The sequence below is a fragment of the Ovis canadensis genome, chromosome 1, assembly GCF_042477335.2.
Source record: "Ovis canadensis isolate MfBH-ARS-UI-01 breed Bighorn chromosome 1, ARS-UI_OviCan_v2, whole genome shotgun sequence".
Taxonomy (NCBI): Eukaryota; Metazoa; Chordata; class Mammalia; order Artiodactyla; family Bovidae; genus Ovis; species Ovis canadensis.
This window is the reverse complement of record NC_091245.1, coordinates 219045528-219072677: the sequence shown is the minus strand read 5'-3', so window position 1 is coordinate 219072677 and position 27150 is coordinate 219045528. Positions and strand designations below refer to the sequence as shown.

General features: G+C 41.9%; 1 protein-coding gene and 1 long non-coding RNA gene across 9 annotated transcripts in view; one reads left to right on the top strand and one right to left on the bottom strand.

Annotated features, from left to right (window-relative positions):
* The window catches only part of LOC138423836 (uncharacterized), a 107710-nt gene that overhangs the window by 55613 nt on the left and 24947 nt on the right, over positions 1 to 27150 (top strand). The gene's annotated exons all lie outside the window — the stretch shown is intronic.
* The window catches only part of PLD1 (phospholipase D1), a 284818-nt gene continuing 259226 nt past the window's right edge, over positions 1559 to 27150 (bottom strand). For 3 of the 8 annotated variants that reach the window (XR_011250438.1, XR_011250449.1, XR_011250462.1), the window contains 2 exons: positions 20637 to 20791; positions 1559 to 2150 (listed from right to left, as the gene is read on the bottom strand). Coding sequence is in view for 5 of the 8 variants with exons in the window: in XM_069560097.1 (XP_069416198.1) it covers positions 20687 to 20791 (105 nt within the window). In the remaining 3 variants the exon portion in view is untranslated. Of the gene's footprint in view, positions 2151 to 20034; positions 20792 to 27150 lie in introns of those variants that run through there. The other 5 variants (XM_069560097.1, XM_069560124.1, XM_069560178.1 and 2 more) reach the window with 2 other exon arrangements.

Genomic DNA, 27150 nt, shown 5'->3' with positions numbered 1-27150 from the left:
AAACTAGCCTGGGGAGAAGACCCAGAGAGAGAAGAAAAGCCTAGCCAGACCCCAGATGTTCCAGCTATCCCAGCTAAGGAGGCAGACATGAGTGCAGAAGCCATCAGGATGCCCACCACCATGGAGTCATCAGGTGTCTCCGGCTCCAGTCACTTCCTATAGTGACTGAAGAAAATCTTGAAAGTCAGCTGCTCGGCTGAGCTCTGTTATCCCACAGAACTATAAAGGATAATAAGGAATTATTATTTTAAGCCACTGACTTGTGGGGTGGTTCGTTAAACAGCAATAAATAGGATGCATGAGAGTGATAACCATACTTATTGCATAGAAATGGTATGAGGATTATGAATAGGCAGTCAGTAAATTGAAAATTGTTGTTTTCATCCTTTTGCTTAATTCTAGGCCTCTCTGAGGTCCTTATTCAAGGTACCTAACTCATACATATGTTCCACAGGTGTATATTTTGAAGCTCTGAAAACGGAGAGTAATTTGCCACATGAAAAGCAAATGTACATCAGCCAAAAGCCTTAAGGGGTTCTAGACTCCCTGCTCTTTGCTCTGTATCTTCTCTATTTTTTATATCTGGTTTTGTTGGGCTGGTTTCTGCTTCCTCCAGTTCCAGCCTGCGACTAGGATCTTATCTGCCTACTTGTGGGTATTCCTTTGATCCACCAATACAAATCACTTAAGATTAATCGCCATACACAGCTGTGTTGCATAAACTCTTTCACTCAGTCTTGCTCTGTTTTCAAAGTGGAAAAAAACATTTTTTAAAAAACACATTGGTGTTACCAAAGATATTTATTTATTTTTTTAATTTAAAATTTATTTTAATTTCTTCGCTGCTGAGCACAGGCTTTCTCTAGGCAAGTGGAGGTTACTCTTTGTTGCAATGCTCCGGCTTCTCATTACAGTGGCTTCTCTTGTCGTGGAGCATGGACTCTAGGGCGCTCAGGCTCAGTACTTGTGGTACACAGGCTTAGTTGCCCTGCAGCATGTGGAACCTTCTCAGACCAAGGATGGAACCTCTGCCCCCTACCTTGGCAGGCAGATTCTTACCCACTGTACTGCCAGGGAAGTCCCAAGGTTTTTATTAATCAAAGTACCAGAAGGTCTTGTTTGGCAATATTTTAACCTTAATGCAATCTAAGCAGGTGTGTACACATGCCTTTGAACTCACACACATATATAATTATAAATTTGCCTAGGTTTGGTCTTCCATACTTATCCAATGTGATTGAAGAGTGAGAGGGCATCAAGACTCACAAATTGATGGTGGTAAGGTTGGACCTAGATGAACAATGGAGCATGTATTTTTTTTTTTTAAATTTGAGTCTCAAACCTTCCCTCGAAGAAATTAGAACTGGAATTTTCATCCTCACTTCACTGATGAGGAAACTGAGGTTCAGAGAGGGTAAATAATTTCTTTTAGGCCTCCCAGCTCACAGTCTAAGACTGTTTCTGTGACAGTAAAGTACCTTTTGTTAGGCCAACAAGGAAGTTCCAACTCACTAATAGAGACACATAGAAATTCATGAAAGTCAAGATGGAGTCAAAGTTTTCCTTCATTATTAAACAGGGATTTTTATTGCGTTTTTATATTATGGGCATACAATTCCTTGTCTCCAATCTCTGGGGTTGTACATGCTTTGACATTTAGAGTTATTTCAGATACACACACACACAGACATGCATGCAGGGAATATCTTATAATTAAATACATTAATTTTTTGCAGCACAATGTATCAATATTCATATTAAATGAAACAAAGATTATAAATAACTTTATTCCCATTCATGTCAGTCAGATTTTACCAACTGAGATTGCTAAAGATTTGTAAGCACAGCAAAAACTTGTTTTTCAGAGCCTTTTGGATTTTAGTTGTGTGGAAACTGGACTGTGGAATTGCGTATGGACTACAAGGATGGGCACTCGCTAATGTTTTCTGCTGTCGTGAGTCTCTTGCTGGCCTGGTGGGATGTTCTTGAGCAGGAAGGCTGGCTGGAACAAACAGTTTGCACCTGCTTGTCTGGCTTCCGTAGCTGGCACACTCTCAAAGGAAGGGCCTTGGCTGAGTTTGAAGTATAGTTTCAGGCTTTGCGGAGACAAGCCAGTGAACTCAGCTAATAAACTCTTTTATCCAAAATCCCTGAGGGCGAGAGGAGAAAGGAAAAAGAAATTAAAATGGAATAGCAGCCGGCTTTCAACTCTATGAAAACTGATCACATGATGAAGCCAGAGGCGTCTCATCAAGAAAGTCCAAATTTGATGAAGCAGTTTTATTCTGGAAGCCTGAGACAAGTCAGACCTGCAAGGAACCCATTATAAAGTCATCAAGATAAGTTGATAGAAGTGGGATCCATACATTAATATTAATGGCAGTAATAATTATGATACCACTCCGCATGTTGGTCCCTGCCTATGAAACCAGGCTGGGCCCTTTCCTGCACCAAGAGGAGACCGAGAACATTTTCCAAGAACACTTAAGCTCGCTGTGTTTTCACAATCAGCCTTCTTTTCAGCGCACTTCCAGTAGAGTGGTGTCAGTTTTGTTGTCTGGTCATCCCTGGTGAATTCATCTGTTGGCCTTCACCTTGTGTCAAGGTGATACCTTTCACTGGAGGTGGGTCAGTGGCATGGAGGGTGAGTGAGTGGCCTGGGGAGTGAACTCAGTGTCCTCCGCAGTCCCCTATGGCCTGCACTCTGCTGACATCTCTTGAAATAGCAAGCATTGCTATCTTGGCGTTTTATGTATCAGGATGTCCAAGCAACTACTCAGCCAGCAGCAAAAAGGAACATGTTCATCTCTGATAAAGGAGAGAGGAAATATATTTTGAAAAAAGTGTTTTCGTGGTCCTTTTGTTTTGAATTTTTTATTCTGCTCGTATTTATGTCCTTCATACTTCATCCACAATGATCTTTGAAATCTAATCAATTATTTGGTATCTCCCTTGTTATGAAGAAAAAATATTGAGGGTCGCTAATCTCTACAGTGTTAGCTTCTTTTAAAGAGTGGTTTCCTTATCTCTTGCTGTACCTGAGTCAATTCAGTTTTTGAAAAGACTGTGTTTTGAACACTTCCTGTGTGTGCAGAGCTCCGATGCCACAGATAACTCGGTTTGAAACCCAGACCCACGGCTTATGAACTGTGAGAATCTGGATGCATTGCTTAACCACTATGAGATGCAATTTCCTCAGTGGAAAAATGGTAATAATGTATGAGAAGTTTGTTGTGAGATCCAGATGAGGTAATGAGAGAGCTGGTTACATAACCAGAAGCTCAAGGAAGTTTTTTTTTAGCCAGATGTTAAAGGGAAACATAAATGTGAATAAAACACACACATTCTTCTTTAATAAAGAGAAAATATGGAAAGGATTTTTAAATGACTAGATGGCACAGAGGTGAAGGTGATGGCACCCACTCCAGCGTTCTTGCCAGGAGAATCCCAGGGACGGGGGAGCCTGGTGGGCTGTAGTCCACAGGGTCACAAAGAGTCAGACACGACTGAAGCAACTTAGCAGCAGCAGCAGCAGATGGCACAGAAAGGAGAGAAATTAATTTAAACTGTGAAATGGAGGGGGTGAATTTAACCTAGGACTGAACAGACACATAGACTATCAACAAGCTGGGAAATCAGAGTTGGGTAATTGAGGAAGTCAAAAGTGCTTCTAGGCAGAAAGAACAGTGACACAGAGGCAGGCAAGAGATGGAAAGGAGAAATTATACCATAAGACCTAGACTGTTCTAGTATTATACAGATTGAAAATATTCTCTGCCAATAGACTCACAATTTTTCTTTTACTTGGGTAAGAAAATGTTCTGACTTGGGCTTCTAATGTCTATTGCAGCCTTGCCAAATGTATAAGAGGGGTGAGATTAGGTGGGAGAGGAGAGTGGGAACTTAATTGGTTGTGTTTGGAAAAGGCCTTGAATGCCATGTAAGAAAATGAGACATCCTTAAGAATCTAGCGAGCAGTCCTAATAGGCTTGAGGGGCATGGGTATGGGAAATACATCATTGTGCGGGGAGAGTTGGAGGGCAGAGAGGCAAGGGCAGGGCAGGGAGAGGGGGTTAATCAGGGACTAATAGAAGCTAAGGCAGAATAAATGAAAAGCATGCAAATGGCCAAATACAAAAATAAAAATCATAGTTTCACAGCTAGGAGAGCCACCTCAAGAAGCAGGTTTGTGGCTGGAAGACCTGTCTGAAGCCAGGGCGGCTCGACCCATCTACCAACCCTGCCACAGGGGCTGGTTCTGTCTGTTCTGAGGGCTCAGCCACTCGCCTCCAGTGACAGGGCTTGACTGTTCAACATGCAGCAATCCAGAACCTGAGTCACCTTGCTTAGCTACTCCTGCTCGTGTTCTTCTCATCACAGAACGCCTCCCTGTGGGAGAGGATCTCCCAAGGCCAGAGCATCTGAAACAGGTGATGCAATCCAACAAAAGTGTGCGCAAGTGTAGCTGGCTCCAGAGCCACCTGGCAAACCAGTTTGTGTGATTAGACAGGATTTGTAGTTCTTGTAGTTGCTGGTTGTCTTTCTTGATGTCTATATGTCTGTCTTCATGCTAGTTTTTTCTCCTTTTCTTAGAAGAGATGAGACCAGCCCAACTGTTTACTGATGATTTGAAAGAAAATATAGGAGACTTAAGTAACTGGAGTATGGTTTGGAAGTGCTGCAATAAAATGGGAGCTCTGAAATACACTAAATGACCTTCTGAACATCTTTAGGTACTAGAATCTCCTTATTGCACTAACCCCCTCCAACCATAAGCAAAAGGAATTTCTGCTGAACTGACCAATACTAGCAAGATGTTTCCAGACCCATACATATGGAAATTCCCATGACTTTTTCTCCAGTACATTTGAATTTTCCTCTAGGGAAATAATTTTGCTTCTCCCCTCTCTGAAGTTCAACCCTGAGTGTGCAACAGAAATTGCCTGCAGCTACTCTACTATGTCTAGAAGCACGCTCCTAGAAAGAAATGAACTGCATTCAGAAGATCACCTATCCTCTCAAATGACGCCGTTAGGGACATGAGGTCAACTGAGAGGAGTTGCTCCAAGTGTTTGTTCCTCCCTGACCACAGGGCAAACCCTTGGCTGCTGGACTGAGGGAGGTAATAGAGCTGGGTTCTCAGGGGAAAACTGTAGACTTCTTGGACTTGGTATAGTCATGGTCATTTGTCCACTACAGCCTTGGCCAGGCCCATCTCAGGATTTGTGTTATAGGCCAATTCTTGAAAGCAACTGAATGTGGGAAGGATTTTGTATAAGATGCTGAGGCATGTGCTGATTCGGTTCACAAACAGAGTGGTTCTAACTTTGACATAGACTTGCCTGCCTGAGGATTCAGCTTCCCTAAATTCTACCTCTCTTACAATTAATTATTATGCCTGGCATTCAGCTCCTGCCATACCTCTGGAGAAATAAATAAGGGTCTCTTTATGTGCTGTCCAGGTCTCATGCTTTGCTTTAAATTGACCACCCCGTTTCACAGTCTTTAGAGTTCTTTCCCCTCCGACCCTGGAAATTGTCAGAGACATTTTCCAAGCTAGTGTGTACCCTTCCCCATTTATGTCATCCCTACTTTCTAAAGGTGAAAGCTTTAGCAATTGCTTTGTTATGGCATTTCAGGAACTATCAATACCTACCACTAGTGAGGAGGTCATTGTCCTCTGGCTAGTGAGTGAACCAATTTCAGAAGTCTATCATTAGAGTCTGATTCTGAAAACCAACTCAATTATATCAAGGGAATTGTGCTGCTCAACTCTTCTCTGTACTTACTGATTTTTGCCAACTTGTTCAATCAGTTCCCAAAGGAGGCATATTGAAGTTTCCAAATATAATTGAGCCTTTGTTTCTTTTTTCAGTCCTTTCAGTTTTTGTTTCAGGTATTTTGGAGTTCTGTTATTAGGTGTGTACAAGTTAAGGGTTGTCATGATACCTTGATGAATTAATCTCTTTCTAACTATATAATGTTCCTTTTCATCTTCAGTAATATATCCTGTTCTGAAGTCTACTTTGTTTGATATTAATATTATCGCTCTAGTTTTCCTTTTATTATTATTTGCAAAGCTGTGTTTTGTTACCTCTTCCTTCAGTCTAGCTGAGTTGTTTTAGTTAAAGGATGCTTCTTCTAGATAATATAGAGTCGTTCTTATTTTCCTTTCCAAGCTGTTAATCTCTGTCTTTTAATTGGAATGCTTGGACTATATCTGACATAATGATATTGTTGTTGTCATTGTTGTTGCATCTCTAAGTGTTATCCAACTCTTTGTGACCCCGTGGATTGCAGCACGCTAGACTCCTCTGTCCTCCATTATCTCCTGGAGTTTGCTCAAATTCAGGTCCATTGAGTTGGTGATGCTATCTAACCATCTCAAGTAATTGATATCAGTTCAGTTCAGTTCAGTCGCTCAGTCATGTCCAACTCTTTGCAACCCCATGGACTGCAGCACGCCAGGCCTCCCTATCCATCACCAACTCCCAGAGTTTACCCAAACTCATGTCCATTGAGTCAGTGATGCCATCCTACCATCTCATCCTCCATCGTCCCCTTCTCCTCCTGCCTTCAGTCTTTCCCAGCATCAGGGTCTTTTCCAATGAGACAGCTCTTCACATCAGGTGGCCAAAGTATTGGAGTTTCAGCTTCAACATCAGTCCTTCCAATGAACACCCAGGACTGGTCTCCTTTAGGATGGATTGCTTGGATCTCCTTGCAGTCCAAGGGACTCTAAAAACCCTTCTCCAACACCACAGTTCAAAAGCATCAATTCTTTAGCACTCAGCTTTCTTTATAGTCCAACTCTTACATCCATACATGACTACTGGAAATACCATAGCCTTGACTAGACGGACATTTGTTGACAAAGTAATGTCTCTGCTTTTTAATATGCTGTCTAGGTTGGTCATAACTTTTGTTCCAAGGAGCAAGCGCCTTTTAATTTCATGGCTGCAGTCACCATCTGCAGTGACTTTGGAGCCCCCCAAAATAAAGTCAGCCACTGTTTCCACTGTTTCCCCATCTATTTGCCATGAAGTGATGGGACCAGATGTCACAATCTTTGTTTTCTGAATGTTGAGCTTTAGGCCAACTTTTTCACTCTCCTTTTCACTTTGATCAAGAGGCTCTTTAGTTCTTCTTCACTTTCTGCCATAAGGGTGGTGTCATCTGCATATCTGAGGTTCTTGATATTTCTCCCAGCAATCTTAATTCCAGCTTGTGCTTCCTCCAGCCCAGCATTTCTCTTGATGTACTCTGAATATAAGTTAAATATTTAATAAAAGTTAAATACAAGTTAAATACAAGTTAAATAAGGGTGACAATATACAGCCTTGATGTACTCCTTTCTTGATTTGGAACCAGTCTATTGTTCGATGTCCAGTTCTAACTGTTGCTTCCTGACCTGCATACAGATTTCTCAAGAGGCAGGTCAGGTGGTCTGGTATTCCCATCTCTTGAAGAATTTTCCACAGTTTATTGTGATCCACACAGTCAAAGGCTTTGGCATAGTCAATAAAGCAGAAATAGATGTTTTTCTGGAACTCTCTTGCTTTTTCCATGATCCAGTGGATGTTGGCAATTTGATCTCTGGTTCCTCTGTCTTTTCTAAATCCAACTTGAACATCAGGGAGTTCATGGTTCACGTATTGCTGAAGCCTGGCTTGGAGAATTTTGAGCATTACTTTACTAGCATGTGAGATGAGTGCAATTGTGCAGTAGTTTGAGCATTCTTTGGCATTACCTTTCTTTGGGATTGGAATGAAAACTGACCATTTCCAGTCCTGTGGCCACTGCTGAGTTTTCCAAATTTGCTGACATATTGAGTGCAGCACTTTCACAGCATCATCTTTCAGGATTTGAAATAGCTCAACTGGAATTCCATCACCTCCACTAGCTTTGTTTGTAGTGATGCTTCCTAAGGCCCACTTGACTCCACATTCCAGGATGTCTGGCTCTAGGTGAGTGATCATACCATCACTATCATCTAGGTTGTGAAGATCTTTTTTGTACAGTTCTTCTATGTGTTCTTGCCACCTGTAATTGATATAGTTAAATTTAAAATCACCATATTGCTCTTTATTTTCTATTTTTCCCATATGTTCTTTGTTTCCTTTCTTCTTCTACTTGTTTATTTTACTTGTTTTATGTTCCCATTTTAGCTTTACAATCGGTTTATTATCAGTACTTCTTTAGTTTTTTATTGTAATTTTTATTCTTTATTTTTATCAATTGCTCTAGGATTTATTTGGGAAAGACTCTGATGCTGGGAAAGATTTAGGGCAGGAGGAGAAGGGGACAACAGAGGACAAGATGGGTGGATGGCATCACCAACTCAATGGACATGGGTTTGGGTGGACTCTGGGAGTTGGTGATGGACAGGGAGGCCTGACGTGCTGCAGTCCATGGGGTCACAAAGAGTAGGACATGACTGAGTGACTGAACTGAACTAGGATTTATATGATACATCTTTAGTTTACTATAATCTACCTTCAACTTTATGTATAATATAAAATTTTTCATCTGCTTCTTGATGTCATTCATTTTTACTTTACATATGATATAAACTTTACAATTAAAAAATGAAAAATTGAAATGTTTTTTATATGACCCAGTTAGCTCCCATTTCCAATGTGCTCTATTCCTTTGTGATGCCAAATTTCCACCTTCCTACCACTCTCCTTGAAGAACTTCCTTTAAGATTTCTTATAGTGGAGGTCTGCTGGCTTTTGTTTCTCTGAAAGCTCTCGCATTTGCCTTGTTTTTGAAAGACATTTTCAGTGAATATAAAATTCTAGCTTGACTGTTGTGTTTTCTTTCAGTGCTTTAAAGGTGTCCCTCCATTGTCTTTTGGCTCATCGTTTCTGACAAGAAATGTGTTCTTATATCCTGCTGTTTTTATTTGGCTGCTCTTTTTCATTATGTTATTTTCTTTCTGTTTATTTTATTTGAAGTTTGTTGAGATTCTCACATCCATAAAATCACCACTTTTATTAAATTGTAGGGATTTTCAATCATGATTTCCTTAAATATGTTTTCATGCTCTCCTTTCCTCTTAGAACTCCAGTTACCATATGCTAGGCTGCTTGACATTTTTTCAAAATCTCTGTTCTTTTTCAAAAAATCTTTTTCTCTGTGGTTTATTTTGGATAATTTGTCCTTAGTTCTTCATGGTCACCAATATTTTATTTTATAATACCTAATCTGCATCTAATTCTACCCAGTGTATTTTTATTTAAAATATTGCATTTTTCATCTCTAGATGCTCCAACTTGGTCTTTTAAATTTTCTTTTATTCCTGTTATCATTGTATTCATATTTTTCTTTACATTCTTGAGCACATGGAGCATATTTCCAACAACTCTTTTATTGTTTTTTTCTTCTAATTCCATCCTTTCTGTCATTTTTGCTTTTGAGAATTTTGCTTATGTTTAATTTTCTCTCTGATACTTGGTGCTAGCTCTTTAGCAAAATATAACTACTGGTAAAAGCCAAGATTCCAAAGGCTTGTAATTAGCAATAAGTTTGCACTGGAAGGAGATGGGCCAGGTTTCAAGTTTTGGGTGATGTAATGATCATATCTATGGCTGCTAAGTCGCTTTAGTTGTGTCCGACTCTGTGCGACCCCATAGACAGCAGCCCACCAGGCTCCCCCGTCCGTGGGATCCTCCAGGCAAGAACACTGGAGTGGGTTGCCATTTCCTTCTCCAATGCATGAAAGTGAAAAGTGAAAGTGAAGTCACTTTCCAACTCCTAGCGACCCCATGGACTGCAGCCTACCAGGTTCCTCTGTCCATGGGATTTGCCAGGCAAGAGTACTGGAGTGGATTTTCATTGCCTTCTCCAATATCTGTGGCACTTGATTGCAAATGTTAGGTACTGTGTTTTCCAGGAGACACCATTCCCAGTACTGATACAACTTACCCAAGCTTCCTTGTAAGCCCACTAATGGTATGTCTGAAATCTGGACTCTTCATAAATGGGTTTCCCTACATGTGCTCATTTAGGCTTATATATATCCAATGCAATGGTGTACTTGACAGGGTTCTCTTTATTTTAGTGTCAGTAACTGAAAACATAACTCAAATTAGCTTAGGCATAAGTGAGGATTTGTTGGTTCTGTAGCTATGCTGGAGAAGTGGCAGGGGAGCTGCTAGGACTTGGGTGTGTTTAAACCTGGGCTTTTTTCTCCACCTAATCCCTTCTGCTTCAGTCTTTACACTGGCTTCATTCTGTCTGATACTCTTTCTGCATTGGCTTCATTCTGTCTGATACTCTTTCTGCTATTACAGCATTGCAGATGGGAACCTGAAGCACAGTCAGGCTCCCATCTCTCTGTTTTATCACTATCAAGGGGCTGAAGCTCACCTTCTCTGGTGCCAGGTTAAAAAATACCTGACTAGAGTCCAGTGTCCACCCCCTGACAAAACAACTATGGCCAAAGAGATAGACCACCCAGACTTAGCCTTTTGGGATCATGGGCTCACCTTTTTGCCTATCAGTGGGGTCACAAGTAAGCACTATGAGAAAAGAACAGCCTTCTTTGAACCTTATTATTAGATTGAGAGAGAGGAATAAAGAAGAGGCTGATGCTCAGGTACACACTTTGAAAAGTGGCTGTGACAATATTCATTTAAAAAATGAGATAGCCAAGTCTTAGAGAAGTCAAAGGACTCCTTTAAGTTACAAAGGTAATAAGTGGCAAAGCTGTGATTGATGAGAGGCAATTATAGGAATTAAGAGGTCAGACCCTAGAATCAGATAGATCAGAGCCCAGATCCTAGCTCTGCTACCTACCAGTGTTGTTTAGGATAAATTACTTTACTTCTCTGCCTCTTATTTCTCAACTTAATATGGGCATAATTATAGTACTGTCTTCATTAGGGTAATCATGAGAAATAAATGAGATAATCCATGCAAAGTGCTTAGCATAGTACTAAGCATAATGTAATCACTGCTTAAATATTTGCCATTATTATTGTCTAGAATTTGAACCTAAGTATGTCTGTTTCAAAGCAGCACCTGTGTGGTTTGTGAGACTCAGGGGAATCACCGCAATTGCTTTGTTCTGTTCCAAGCCCCGTAACTTTGGAATTTTTATAAATGATCCACAAACAAATGAAGTAATGAAGCCAGTCTTTATCATCAAGCCAGTCTTTATCATCACTGAGCAGGGATACCACTACCAGTCACTAAATGGGCTTGATCGATGGACTGGAAATCCAAACCAAGCTCCAGAAATGAAGGATTCCAGCCAGGAGACAATCTGTCCATTTACGCAAAGAACTAAGATAGCCTCACAACTCCGAGTGCTAACATCATCCGAACTCCCAAAAAGGACTCAGGCAACCGTGGCCTGCCTGTCACTCACTCACTCACTCACTCACTCATCAAATATTTATTGAGCATTTGCTATGTGTAGACCTTGAGCTCTGGTGTTTGCTATTTATACCCTATAGCTGATTCATGTTGATGTATGGTAGAAAGCAATACAATATTGTAATACAATTATCCTTCAATTAAAAATGAATAAATTAAACCCAAAAAGAATCTCTCCAATTTGAAAAGCCAAAAAGACATTGAGTTCTTAGATGGAGGAGGAGTCGGGGGAGGAAACCTAAACATATATAATATCTGACAAGATTCTCCTTGAAACAAAGCTTGAGAATATTTGAAAAGTTTTCCCAACAGTAATTATAAATGGAAATTAAGGGTAGTATCCATCGTTGCTAACTCATGGTGTATAAAAATATCAGTAATATTCTCTTCAAAGCACAAAATGTACCTTTTCACACTGAACCAACACTCTCATGAGCAAATTACAAAGAGAATATTTCTGGCGAAACAGATGGTACTACAAGTACCCGTGTGAAAGATCCCTCAGCTTGATAACCTGTGAAGAACACCCATTATTCTTAATCATAGTTTATTGATAGGCATTCATTAATTATAATAATATTTTGTAGATCCATGGATCCTTTCATCCCTAATTTTCAGAGTGCTTTACAACTAGTAATTAATTTCCCCAACATTTTAAGGACAAATTTAAAGTCAACTTCCAACAAAACTTGCACCAATGCTCAGAATATCTTACTCAGAAGTTTTAGACCTAAACTGTAGTTTTGTTGCCTGAAGCCTTGGAATGAGGAGCAACCAGTTCTCAAATTGTACCCAGAGGGAAACCCAACAAAAGAAAACACTTCGCATGCTGTGCAAGGAAGAAATTCAGGGTGTGGGAAAGCTATAACTGATGGTGGCATTTGCAACTGGTTTGACCTCTTAGGTAAAATGGGAATGTGGAGTTATAGGAAAAAGGTCCCTGAGTCTCACTAAAATGCCTGATATCAGCTTTCACTGGAGGAGAGAGGTATACCGTTGGGTTATCCAGCTTCAGCCAAGGGGCAGGTTAAGGGGTTGTATGGTGGGGTGGGGAGAGTCCCGGCCCAAAGTTCAGACTGGGCTGTCAGGACCGGCTCCACCGCTGCGAGGCTGTGTGACCTGGAGTGAGTCACTTCACCTCTCTGAACCTTTATTTCTTCATACACAAAATTAGTTTGGAGCCATATGTCACACATGAGCAGCCTGTGTGACGATGTTGGCTAGCAGCCCTGTTTTCTGCCCACACAGTGTTTTTGTAAATGCCTATATTTCCGGTTTGCCTCAGCCCCCCACCATTCCTTGTGACCTCTTACTCAGTGTTCCTCACTCATTTTTGTCACTTTCCAGACCTCTGTAGGCATCTGAGGTGGCAATCCTTAGGTAACATGATCTCTGATACTGCTTCCAGCCCTGATCACCAGAGAATCTTAGTCGTTGGAGGTTGATAAGACTCAACAGTCAGGCAGGAGAAGAATTCAGAACTCTGAACTTTGGAGTGTTTTCCAGAGTCTTCCATTGGTGAGCTGGTGATATAACCTCCTAGCCCTCTTCCTGTAGATTCCTGACAGTCACACTGTCCATGGCAGTCACAGAATTAGCCTCTTCTATCTCCTTGTACACAGCAAATGATAGCACATAGCTTAGTTCTGTGATTTACTTTCTAATTCTCTCTCCTAGACTCCTCTTTTTTTTGACCATGCATATATGGGATCTTAATTCCCCAACTAGGGATCGAACCCAAGCTCCTGCATTGGAAGTGTGGAGTCTTACCCACTGGGCCACCCTTTCCTCGACTCTTAGAGGTCAGCAAGAGAAAAATCAGGCTTTCCAAGTGGCTCAGTGGTAAAGAATCTGCCTGCAATGCAGGAGATGTGGGTTTGACCCCTGGGTCAGGAAGATCCTAGAGAAGGAAATGGCAACCCCCTCCAGTATTCTTGCCTGGAGAATCCCAATGGACTTAGGAAGCTGACACCTATAGTCCACAGGATTGCAAAAGAATTGGACAGGACTTAGCAATTAAAATAAGAACAAAGGAAAAATCACCCACAGGGCAAAGGAGCTCTTGTCAACAGGAAGTTGTGAATCAGTGATGGAGGAAAGAGAGATGGGAAAGAAAAGGTAGGTAAATGCAGTGGGAGAATTTCTCCCCCTCAACCCTCCAACCAGATTTAAGTTAGAGAGGGGTCTTAAAGTAGGCTTTGAATACTCTAAACGGTTTCTAGAGCTACCTTCTGTAGATCTCTAAACTTCCAGCTCTTACTGCATGCTTTCCTAGTTGAGTAGCTTTCGTTGAGCTCTCTGGGGGGCTCTCTTTCTGCAGGGGAATCTGTTCATGCTGACCCGAGGGCACACAGCTGCTGTGGGCCTCCAGAACACAGGCTCTTTGTACAATGCAACCCTGTATTGTAGAAACTTACCCACACACGTTTGCACACAGGAGTTCTGTCATTAACGCAGTACTGGTCATGGGGTGGAATGCATGAAGGGTGGAGAAAATGGCTTCTTTCTCAAAAGCTTTCTTTTATAAGCTTGGCCCCCCCTGACAACTTGGAATTTTCTTTTGTAGCTGAAAAAACATATTTCTCTTAAGCACGACCCAGGCAGTTGTGTGTCCTCAAAGATCTGTTGGCCAAACAGATAACTGAGGCAATTGTTAAAAAGGACCCAACTGCAGATTAAAACCGAGCTGATTCCATGAGTCCCATAGGAATGTGGCTTAGCTTTCAACGTTCCTTTCTGAAATGGTTAATCTTCTTCCTGATCATGAAAGTAAAGTCTACTCACTGTGGAGAACAAAGGGAGCAAATAATCACCCACAACCTCACTACCTAAAGGTTTCATTTTAGCACATTTTTCTGGAGAATTTTCCTGTGCATACTAATATCTTTTTTAAAAATTGAGGCATAATTGACATTTAACATTGTATTTCACGTGTATAGAATGATGATTCAATATTTGTACCTATTGTAAAATGATCACCATAATAAGTCTAGTTAATATGGGTTACCCTATTTGGTTACAAAAATTTTTTTCTTAGGATGAAGACTTTTAAGATCCACTCTCTTAGCAACTTTTAAATATGCAATATAGTATTATTACTAGAGCTACCTTAGCGACTCAGATAATAAGGAATCTGCCTGTAATACAGAAGACTCAGGTTCGATCCCTGGGTCAGGAAGATCCCCTGGAGTAGGAAATGGCAACCCCCTCCACTATTCTTGCTTTGAGAATCCCATGGACAGAGGAGCCTAGCGGGTAATATTATCCGTGGGATAATAAAGAGTCAGACACGACTGAGTGACTAACACACATAGTATTATTAGCTATAGTTATGATGCTATGTTACATCCCTGTGACTTAATTATTTTATAATGGGAAGTTTGTACCTTTTGACTTTCTTTGCCCATTTTGCCTGCTCCCCATCTCTGGCAACCACCAATCTGTTTTCTCTATCTATGAGCTTGGTTTTTCATTGGTAGTAGGTTTTTTTTGTTTGTTTTTGTTGTTTTTTTTTTTTGCTTTTAGATTCTATATGTAAGTGAGATCATAACATATTTGTCTTTCTCTGACTGACTTTTTTCACTTAGCATGGTGCCTTCAAGGATCATCCATGTCATTGCAAATGGCAAGGTTTAATTCTTTCTTGCTTAATAGTATTCCTTGTATTCATGTACCACCTCTTTTTATCCATTCATCATCAAGAAGTATCCATATCTTGACTATTGAAAATATGCTGCAATGCACATAGAGTGCATACATCTTCAAATTAGTGTTTACATTTTCTTTGGATAAATACTGAGAAGTGGAATTGCTGGGTCATATAGTAGTTCTATTTTTAACTTTTTAGTAGCTCCACATGGTTCTCCATAGTGGCTGCACCAATCTACATTCCCAGCAAGAGTGCATGGGGTTTCCTGTTTCTCCTCATCTTCACCAAAACTTGGTATCTCTTGTCTTTTGATAATAGCCAGTATGACAGGTTGAGGTGGTATCTCATTGTGGTTTGATTTGCATTTTTCTAGTGATTAGTGATGTTGAGCATCTTTTCATGTACCTGTTGACCATCTATATGTCTTCTTAGGATAAATGTCTGTTCAGAACCTTTGCCCATTTAAAAACCAGTGTTTTTTTTTTTTGCCATTTATGAGTTCTGTGTATATTTTGAATATTAACTCCTTATCAGATATATGATTTGCAGATATTTCTTCCTATTTTCCTTTTCATTTTGTTGATGGTTTTCTTTGATGTGCCAAAGCTTTTAGGAATATCTTTTTAAATGCAGTTGAGATGATGCTAGTCTCATCTCTTAAAATCACATTTCCATTTCAAGATATTATGAAATCTCTCATAGGGAGGATAGAAGGCTTATGTCATTTAATTTATTTGTAATATGATTTTCAGTAGTTTGGCAGAGATGGGAACATTTGGTCGGGACCACAGAGTTTAGCCATTAAGAGAAGAGATTCAATACTTCCTAAAAAATGCCTTGGGTTATAGTTTTATTGGGCTTAAGCTGTGGAACCAGAGTCTCAAATTCTTAGCCACATACATGTTAGATATGACTTCTAGCTGTCTGTTCAGATTCACCATTAATAAAAATACTCTACTTTTTATTCCCATTATTATTTCCTAACAAACCTCTGAGATTTGACTTAGAACACTAGATTTTATTTCTTTAATTAATTTAGTTTTAATTAATTAATTAATTTTAGCTGTGCCAAATCTCAGTCGTGGCATGCAGGATCTTTAATTGAGGCATGTGAACTCTTAGTTGGGGCATGTGGGATCTAGTTCCCTGACTAGGGACTGAAAATTGTCCCCCTGCTTTGGGAGCCAGGAGTTTTAGCCACTGGACCACCAGGGAATTACTGGAACCACTAGATTTTTAAAGCAGCTTTGGGAGCAGTGCCAGTGTATCCCCACAACCCAAGAATTTTGCCCTGGGACTATAAACAGGTGGTCTTTATTGCGGGGAGCACACATTAGGAAACGAGGAGTTATTAAGTGCTTTGGTGTTAAAAATAAAATGAAAAGTTTATGCTAAATGACCATGTGTTCAGGCTCAAGCTTTAAACAGATTGTGCAGCCCCGTCTAGAAAACATGAGCCTCAGCAAGAGAACGAGCACCCCATACACACATTTCCCTTGTTATATCCATCTGCGCGATGAAGAGACAGCAAGATGAAGAGAAACTGAGGAATTCTACAAGACCGAGGAGAAGTGGGAGCAGTACCGGGAGTAGTGGGTCTTGCTCCGCTCCAGCCTCTCCCATCCCAGATTCAGGGCATGGAGCGCCCCAGGGCTGCCACACAAGGCAGTTCTCAAGGGTGCAGTGTGTTCAGGGCTCTTTGCCTCTGCTTAAAATGTGCATTGGAGCCACACTGATGGTTGCCTTTCCATAGAGTAGTCACAAAAATGAGCATGGTTGACCCTTTTAACAGGTTAGGGTGGAAACAAGAGGCAGGAATGGAAAAGAAAGGAGCCAGGAGCACAATTACGTGAACTTTCCCAAAGAGCCCAGGTAAATGGCATCTTTCAAAATTCTAGCACTTAATCTAGTCAGGCCTTGGAAAACAAGCAATTTGTCTGAAACTGGGTGTTTACAAAATGGGCCTAGCACTCAGAGAACATTAATACTTAAAAGCTTTGCTGAAATTGGTGCAGAACTCACTCTGAACAGTAAAGAGGGGGCTGAGAGAAGGTAGGGGACCACTAGTCAGCCCTCTGATGGCACCTCATTCCTCAAGAGTGGGGGCCACTGCTCCTCCTACCCTGCGGCTTCAGTTGCGAAATCTGAGGCAGAAAGCCTGCCTGCCAGAGCCTTGAGGATTTCCTGCCACCTGGCTCACTCCTTTGGTGTCAACCATGGCTGGAGAGGGATGAAGCCAAGGTTCCACCTGCCTCACATGTTGGGCTTTTGCAAAGCCCCAGCGGCCCCTGCTCACTCACACCATATTGCTAAGACCAGAGGATCCTGCTGTGTATCTAAACCCCTGTAGGTACCAATCTAGGGATCCTCCTGCAAACTATTTTCCCCAAGGACCTATTTATTTAGAAAATTGAAAATATGCACTACTCTTTGCTTATCACCAAAACAAAATCTCTTCATGGTAAGAGTTTTGGAAAATAAAAATATGTACCAGGAGAGAAAAATCAAAACACAAAACTTACTAGAGATAGCTACTGTTAATACTTAATATCTATCCTTTTAACACATATTTGTGTGTGAGTACACGTTATAGTATATTGAAAAGCAGAGATATTACTTTGCCAACAAAGGTCCGTCTAGTCAAGGCTATGGTTTTTACAGTGGTCATGTATGGATGTGAGAGTTGGACTGTGAAGAAAGCTGAGCACCAAAGAATTGATGTTTTTAACTGTGGTGTTGGAGAAGACTCTTGAGAGTCCCTTGGACTGCAAGGAGATCCAACCAGTCCATCCTAAAGGAGACCAGTCCTGGGTGTTCTTTGGAAGGAATGATGCTAAAGCTGAAACTCCAATACTTTGGCCACCTCATGCGAAGAGTTGACTCATTGGAAAAGACCCTGATGATGGGAGGGAATGGGGGCAGGAGGAGAAGGGGACAACAGAGGATGAGATGGCTGGATGGCATCACTGACTCAATGGACGTGAGTTTGAGTGAACTCAGGGAGTTGGTGATGGACAGGGAGGCCTGGCGTGCTGCGATTCATGGGGTCGCAAAGAGTCGGACCTGACTGAGCGACTGAACAACAGCAACCCACCATGCGGCATGCAGGGTCTTAGTTCCATCCAGTGATCGAACCTGTATCCTCTGCACTGGAAGTGCAGAGTCTTGACCACTGGACCACCAGAAAGATCCTTACAAGAGCACTTTTTGACACTGCTGAAAATTGCCTCACAGTTAGAGACACCAACTCCAATGTGGTCAGCCCATCTAGGAAATCATCTTGAGATACAGGAGGGACTGTTAAGCATCCTGCTAAAAACAAGTGTCTAGGAACTCAAAACATTCACAGGAAAGACTCTCAGCAATATACACAAAATGAATCTAGGGCCTTATTATAAGAAACTTCATGCAGCAGAAGACAAAGGAGGAACAGTGGAGAGTCACATAGAGACTTAGCGCTTGAAGCCACCAGGCATGACAGTAAAGTGCCAGGGCTGAGATGTCAGCCAGAAAGAGGTGCTCAAGGCTGGGGAGACATCCTGCTCAGTGAGGTAGAAGCAGAAGCATCCACTCTCCTTCAAGTGGAGCCACGCCAGCCAGGCTTGACTCTGTGACCTGGTGTCCTTTCCAAATTCTTCCTTCTGCCCAAGTGGAGGCTGGGGAGAACAGGCCCTCTGCCTAATGCCCTCTTGAAGTGAGATTTAGAAAGATGATGAAGTCTTTTCCAAGAACAAACAATTGTTGAGTCAGTGTGAGGAAGCAAGTCAAGCAACCACACAGAACTAGAAGCCCAGAGCCGGCAAAAGGAGAGATTGCTTCTCTAACAATTGGGTTTTCAGGGAAACTTAAAACCCATCAGAGTCATGACTGTCCTAGAAGAACACCAGACACTTCTGCTTCTCACAGTCACAGCCCCTCCCACTGAACAGTAAGGCCAGGGACCCAGAGTTATCGTTTCTGCCCTGGTTTTTGTTTAGAGCTTAGAACACTGTTGCTGGTGCTCCATGGCTGAGGGCCCCAAAAATTGTGCTTAGTCACATTTTCCAGCCCCTATGGAGGAAGGTCTTCAATGAGTCAAGGCCTTGTCGAGATGGAGCGGAGTATTACATGATCTACGTAACTAATTTTGTCTGAGCAGAAATCTCTTTCCTAACTTTGGATTGAAGCCAGGCCAGCAACTTCGACTGGGGACTTCCAAGGTTCCAGCAATTGTTTCCTTGAGAGTCATTGCTGCTTTACTCTCCCTTTGCTTACTCAGAGATCCTGCTGGGGCTTGGGTATCCATTATGCTGTTCAAGGCAAAGGTCTGTAACAAAATTGTCATTTCATTCTCCTGTATTGTTACTCAAGCCACAGATATTATGGGAACAATCCGTTTCTACCCACACCATCACCCTGAAAACTTTGGGCTATAATGTAATCTTTCTAACTGGCCCAGTTTTAGAGGAGATAAAATGGACACTATTTTGTTAGAAACACAGCAATATCAATTATTTTTGATAGGCTTATTGAGAATAGGGGATGAAAAATCTTTCAATTTTATTTTTGTGGATCCAGCATTCATTCACTCACTCATTCATTCATTCAACAACCATGTATTAAGCTCTGTCACTGCGGGTGCTGTAGGAAATGCAAGATGGAATAAAGCACAACTCTGTCCTCTTACCACCTGGAAGGGAAATATAAAGTATAAGGTATGGTCGATATAAAACATATAAAATATGCCTCCTTCACAAGGAGGCATAAAATATAATTTAATCAGCACCATAAGAGAAGTAAATATAAATTCTATGAATTCAAAAGGAAGGAAGGGAGATCATATAATGTATAGAAATATCGAATTACTATACTATGCATCTGGAGCTAACATAATGCTGTAGGTCAAATGTATTTCAATTAAATAAAAAACTTAAAAGTGCAAAAGGACAAAATTTTAACTTAATTCTATAGGGAATTAAATAAATTACTTCAATTTTTTTTTTTTTAAAGAATGGGAAGTATTTAGAAGGATGAAGAAAGACTTTATGGAGGAGATGACATGTGGGCTGAAACTTAACAGCTACATGGGGATAAATGGAGGCAATTCCAGGCAGAGGGACCAACAGCATAAGCAAAGTCACAGCAGTGAGAAAGTATAAATCTGTAGCAAACAGGGAGTCATTCTTGCACCATTTGGGTATAGGATACATAAAGGGGAGGATAAGTAGGACATAAGACTAAAAATAAAGGTCTGGTGCATATTTTGGAGGATCTTGAGTACCAAGCTAAGGAATTTGGATTTTATTCCAGTAGCCACACGACATCATCAGAGTGGAGAGATAGGGCAATATCAGAGGGCAACAGGGATTAGAAGTCAGTGAGGGATGAGAGGTGAATTACTGGGAGGCACTGTCACAGGGCAGACAAGAGCTCACTGGGCCTGAGTCAGGACAAAGCACACAAGCTAGGAGGCAGAGGCAGCGTCCACAGAGCTCAGCAGCTGATTGGAGGAGGGGTTGGGGCCAAGGGTCTATGCCAATCATTCTCTAGGTCAGTATGTCTTCAGCTTTAGCACATCAGAACCACCCAGAGGGCTTGTTAGAATACAGATTGTGGGCCCCACCTTTGGAGCGTCTGATTCAAATGTGGAGCAGAGTCCCAGAAACTGCATTCCTAGCAAATTCCCAAGAGATGCTGCTGTTGTTGGTCCGAGGAACACACTTTGAGAACTAATGCTCCAGGTCCTCCAGGCTCACTTTTGTGACTCCAGGGAAGCAACTGCAAAAGGACAAGGGAAGCAGGAGAGGCAGTAGTTAGAGTCATTACTAGTGAATTGGAGGAGACTTTGCTTGTCCTTTTAACCTTCAGCCTTCCTGATGTCTGGAGCAGAAATTCAGAAATGTTTACTGTGTGCAAAGACATTTGTATTAACCTATGAGCTGGAGCGCAGAAGCACACTGATTTAGGGCTCCGACATTCTGTTTTTCTTTGAAAAAGCATGTGTGCTTAGTCATTCAGTCCTGTCTGACTCTTCACAACCCCATGGACTGTAGCCCACCAGGCTCCTCTGGCCATGGGATTTTCCAGGCAAGAGTACTGGAGTGGGTTGCCATTTCCTACTCGAGGGGATCTTCCCAACTCAGAGATCGAACTCAGGTCTCCTGCAACTGCAAGCAGACTCTTTTCTGTCTGAGCCACCAGGGAATCCCCAAGAATACCGGACTGGGTAACCAAATGCACAGGCACTGATCTTATGGGAAGGCAACATTGTGATGTAATATTAGAATCAGCAGCCTTGAGTTCAAATCCTGCCTCTGCTCCTCTGTCAATGACTTAATCTCTTAAAGTCCCAGTTCTTCTGTATTAAAATTGGATTAACAATGTGCAGTGCATGGTGCTGTGAGGAATAAATGCAGAAACCTACAGAAAGCACTGGGCACCATGCTTGGCTCACTTGAGGCTTCCTGAATTCTGGCTTCCGCTCTACCTCAACCCTTCAGGGGTGAGTGAAGGGGGTAAAGCCTGTGGTGAAAGCCCTATAAGTGCCTCAGTCAAACAGCCCCAGGAGACACCTGGGGTCCCATAGTTACCCTGACAACATCTTGGATTGGTACTAGTGGTGAAGAGCCCTCCTGCTAATGTAGGAGACGTGAGAGACCTGGGTTCAATCCCTGTGTTGGGAAGAGCTCCTGGAGAAGGAAATGGCAACCCACTCCAGCATTCTTGCCTGGAGAATCCCATGGACAGAGGAGCTTGGCAGGCTAGAGTCCATGGGGTTGCAAAGAGAGAGACATGACTGAATCGACTTAGCACGCATGCACACACAGATATCTTTACGACTGCCAGCAGATGGGAAAATTCCTCTGCCAGGAGAGCACTGGGAAATGGAGTCTGAAATGGGAGATGGACACGGAGGGAGGGGTTTCTGAAACAAAGCAGTTTTGTCTTCTTTGGAATTTCACTCAGGCTGGTAGCCTTGATCAGAGGAGTGTCCCAGAGGGCTTTTTGAGGCTTTGATGCCGGTGGTGACGCTGTGAGAACTTTAGAAGATTTTTCAGAGTGCCCGCAGTAGAAAAATGAGCTGGTAAGCATTTTTCTCCCTCTTTAACCAGATAAATCTGATGCCATAACGTCCCCAGACAGGGAAGCAGGACTTGGCAGTGAATCACGGAGGGAAGAGCGTCTGAGACTGAGCCTGTGTCACGTGAACCTGGTGACAAGAAGGCCCTGAGGCCCCCCACCTCTATCGGGGAGAAAGGGTTTGGGAAACAGGCAGGCCCATCATGTCAGCCAGATGCATTGGGGATGGAGGGGAGAGGGAGCTGGAGGGGAGTGGAGGGCCACATGGTTCTCCTGCTCGGGGTGGATCGGCCCAAGTACACCAGGTCATAGGTTAGTTGGAAGGTTAGTTGGAAGGGGATGTCTGGAGAGAGAGAGAGAAATGGGTTGCATTACCTGACTTCCAAGATCCCCACTCAACTTGCCATTTGATGATTCTGTGATAGGAGCTGCCAAGCCCAACATAACTGAAGCTACCCCCTGAGGGAGATTCAAGAGAAGAACATTCAGGTCCACCAAGCTCCTAACTGTGAATTGGCACTCTTCATTGTTTAAAAGTTTATTTACTTTCCCCTAATTTGATCCAGTGCAGATACAAAGGAATGTTATGCAATTAAATGCCTTTGCAGAGGACTATAATGACAAGGAAAGCAAAAAAAAAAAAGTGAAAGTGAAAGCCTTTCAGTCATGTCTGACTCTATGAAACCCCATGGACTATAGCCCGCCAGGTTTCTCTGTCCATGGACTTCTCCAGGCAAGAATACTAGAAGGGGTTGCCATTTCCTTCTTCAGGGATCTTCCCAACTCAGGGATCGAACCCAGGTCTCCTGCATTGTAGGCAGATTCTTTACCATCTGACCTACCAGGGAAGCCCAAGCAAAGGAAAGGCAAGTGACAAAAACATATGATACTATTATTATTTTAAAAATAGAATGCAAAAAGACTGCAAAGATAGCTCAGGGTTAACTCTGGTGGTCAAATTATAGATAATTTTTCTTTTGTTTTATCTGAATTTTTGAAATCATTTACAAATAAGCATGTATTACCTTTGAAGTAAGAAAGGACAAAATAATTTCATTTAAAAATGTTCATTCTAGAAAATGCTTTCACTAAATATGAGTATAAACTACATATGATTTTGTTACCTTCATCTTAGTATTTTCCACATTGTTAAAAACTTCCTAATTATTATTAACTGCTGCATGGTATTTCATCATATAATTATACCATACTTTTTTTTGTCTCAATCCACAATTGTTGGCTATTTATACCATTTACAACTTTTTATTATTACAAATAATGCTGCAACCTATCTTTTTAGCTCATTTAATTTTCCCATAGATTTTATCTTATCCCTAATTGCCTTTGCAAGATTGAATTTCCATATACTCCCACACTCGGGTAAACATTTTTTTTTTCTCATAATTTAGAGATAAACCCAGTGTACTTTAATAGGGGTCCTCTCTTACACTAAGACTTTCTTGTAAGAATGTTAGGCATTTGAATTGTCAGGACAATTGTCAGTCACAGATTTGAGCCTTAAAGGTCATTCAGTCCTGTGCCCTTTTACAGGGAGGAAGCTGGAGCCCAGAGAGTTAGAATGGCCAGCCCAAAGGCCCATGGTAGTGACTGAGTTGGAAAAGCAAATTCACGAGTATTTTTCAAGAACTAGGAACTTTGGAGGATCATCAAACAGTTCGAGGGCAGAAGATAGAGAGAATGAAAAAAGACTTAGTGGTAGGAAGGGGAAGGAGTAGTAAGATCTATAGGAGAGAGGGAAGGAGGTTGGATTAGGTGGGATAAAGAAAACTGAGACCAAGGACAAAAATGTAAAAAGAAAAAGTACATGAGAGAAGTTAACATATCTCTATGGCAGGGTTTCTCAGCTTCAGTACTACTGGTGTGTGGGCCAGATGATTCTTTGTTGTGGGGACCTGTCCTATGCATTGTGGGAGGTTTAGAGCACTCCTGGCCTCTACTCATGAAATCCAGGAGCAACCAGAGCCCCCGGTTGTGACAAACAAAAATGTCTCCAGACAATGACAAATGTCTTCTGGGGCAAAGTCACCCTGAGGTGAGAATCACTGCTCTCTGCTATTGTTCTCCGTGACACATCCATGGAGAAACACATCCCCCATTTCTTACTGCTGGAAAGGAGTCTAAAACATCTGAAAGAGGAAATTGGAAGCAAAACATCCCACTGCAGTTTATAGAATGCCCCCAAACAGAAGGTTGTGCTGAAAGGCAGGGAGAGAAAAAGGATTCAAGAAAGCCCATTTTTCTGACTGAGAAAATGAGACAGGAAATACGCAATTTGCTTCCGGCATGAGGATGAGTCAGAGAGAAACCAACTAGAGAAGCATGGACTTAGCTTCTGACCTTTAGAAAGAAGAAAAACAATTTTATCACTAACTCTTCCCCCATTCAATCCTGGATCTTTGTGAGAATAAGGAAGGAAATTTCCACTAGGAAATCTTCTCACAAGGCTAATGAAACACCAGGAATTGAAAGTAACAGGTAGAAATGTGTTTGTTTTTCCATGAAGGACAAAGCAGAGGGTAGTGTGAGTTAGATTCACTGATTTTAAAAAAAGAAAAAAAATAGCCATTGCTCACTAAGCATTGCAGTGCCTGTTGTTGTTTTTAAGTCGCTAAGTTGTATCTGACTCTTTTTCGACCCTATGGACTAGCCCACCAGGCTCCTCTCTCCATGGAATTCTCCAAGCAAAAATACTGGAGTTGGCTGCCATTTCTTCCCGTCCCAGTCTCCTGCATTGCAGGCAAATTCTTTACCACGGAGCCACCAGGGAAGCCTTCATAAACGACCTTATATACACACTATCTCCCCAGAACCTCCCTTTAACCCTTGAGTTAGATCTTATCATTACCCTCACTCAACATAGGAGGAGCTGAGTGTCAGAAGTTAGGTAACTTGCCTAAGGTCAGTCAGCCATGTGATGAGGCCAGAATTTCAAAATAGGCCTGTACAATTAGCAAGGCAAGGCAGTCACCTCTTAGCATCCCTTCCCTGGCCCCTGCCATTGACAGCCTACTTCTGTAAGATTGCTATGCTGTCCCGTTTTAGGGTGTTTTCTAAGAAACGCCACAGTGCACCACATCATGGTCATGAGCAAGAGTATGGGGCACTCCATGTAACCTGAGTCCAACTGGAGGCTTCTCCCAGGAGTTCCCTTCCATCCTAACTATACAGGAAGATCAACAGAATATAGCGACTAGGTGCTGTCAGACTCCAGTCTCAGGCTTGCACCCATCCTAGTCCATTCCTCTGGCTGCCTTTCACAGAACCCAGAGGCTGTCTCCCCAACTCCAGGACCCAGAGCCACAGCTGCCCTGGCACAGCTGGTCCACCATCTTCCTGGCATGACACAGGGGCTCCTGTTTTCTACAAATGTAATTAGATAGAGCGTTGCCGTCAGACTTTTTTAAAGATTATTTTTTCAGACATAAAAAAGAATGAAATAATGTCATTTGCAGAAGCGTGGATGGCCTACACATTATCATACTTAGAGAGAGACAAATATGATATGATATCATTTACATGTGGAATCTTAAAGAAAGGATAGAAACGAACTTACCTACAAAACAGAGATAGGCTCAGAAACAGAAAATAAACCATGTTTACCAAAGAGGAAAAGTGGGAGTGAGGGATAAATTAGGAGCTTGGGATTAATAGATACACACTCAGTTAAGTTCAGTTCAGTCGCTCAGTCATGTCCCACTCTTTCGACCCCATAGACTGCAGCATGTCAGGCCTCCCTGTCCATCACCAACTCCGAAGATTACTCAAACTCATGTCCATCGAGTCGGTGATGCCATCCAACCATCTCATCCTCTGTTGTCCCTTTCTTATCTCACCTTCAATCTTTCTCAGCATTGGAGTCTTTTCAAATGAAATCTCCGCATAAGGTGACCAAAGTACTTGAATTTCAGCTTCAGCATCAGTCCTTCCAATGAACATTCAGGACTGATCTCCTTTAGGATGGACTGGTTGGCTCTCCTTGCAGTCCAAGGGACTCTCAAGAGTCTTCTCCTACGCCACACTTCAAAAGCATCAATTCTTTGGTGCTCAGCTTTCTTTATAGTCAATTCTCACATCCATATGTGACTACTGGAAAAACCATAACCTTGACCAGATGGACCTTTGTTGACAAAGCAATATCTCTGCTTTTTAATATGCTGTCTAGGTTAGTCATAACTTTCCTTCCAAGGAGTAAGCGTCTTTTAATTTCATGGCTGCAGTCACCATCTGCAGTGATTTTGGAGCCCCCCCAAAATAAAGTCTGACACTGTTTCCACTGTTTCTCCATCTATTTCCATGAAGTGATGGGATCAGATGCCATGATCTTAGTTTTCTGAATGTTGAGCTTTAAGCTAACTTTTTCACTCTCCACTTCCACTTTCATCAAGAGGCTCTTTAGTTCTTCCTTGCTTTCTGCCATAAGGGTGGTGTCATCTGCATATCTGAGGTTATTGATATTTTTCCTGGCAATCTTGATTCTAGCTTGTGCTTCTTGAAGCCCAGCGTTTCTCATGATGTACTCTTCATAGAAGTTAAATAAGCAGGGTGACAATATACAGCCTTGACATACTCCTTTTCCTATTTGGAACCAGTCTGTTGTTCCATGTCCAGTTCTAACTCTTGCTTCCTGACCTACATATAGATTCTTCAAGAGGCAGGTCAGGTGGTCTGGTATTCCCATCTCTTGAAAAATTTTCCACAGTTTATTGTGATCCACACAGTCAAAGGCTTTGGCATAGTCAATAAAGCAGAAATAGATGTTTTTCTGGAACTCTCTTGCTTTTTTGATGATCCAGCACATGTTGGGCAATTTGATCTCTGGTTCCTCTGCCTTTTCTAAATCCAGCTTGAACATCTGGAAGTTCACGGTTCACGTACTGTTGAAGCCTGGCTTGGAGAATTTTGAGCATGACTTTACTAGCATGTGAGATGAGTGCAATTGTGCGGTAGTTTGAGCATTCTTTGGCATTGCCTTTCTTTGGAAATGGAATGAAAACTGACCATTTCCAGTCCTGTGGCCACTGCTGAGCTTTCCAAAT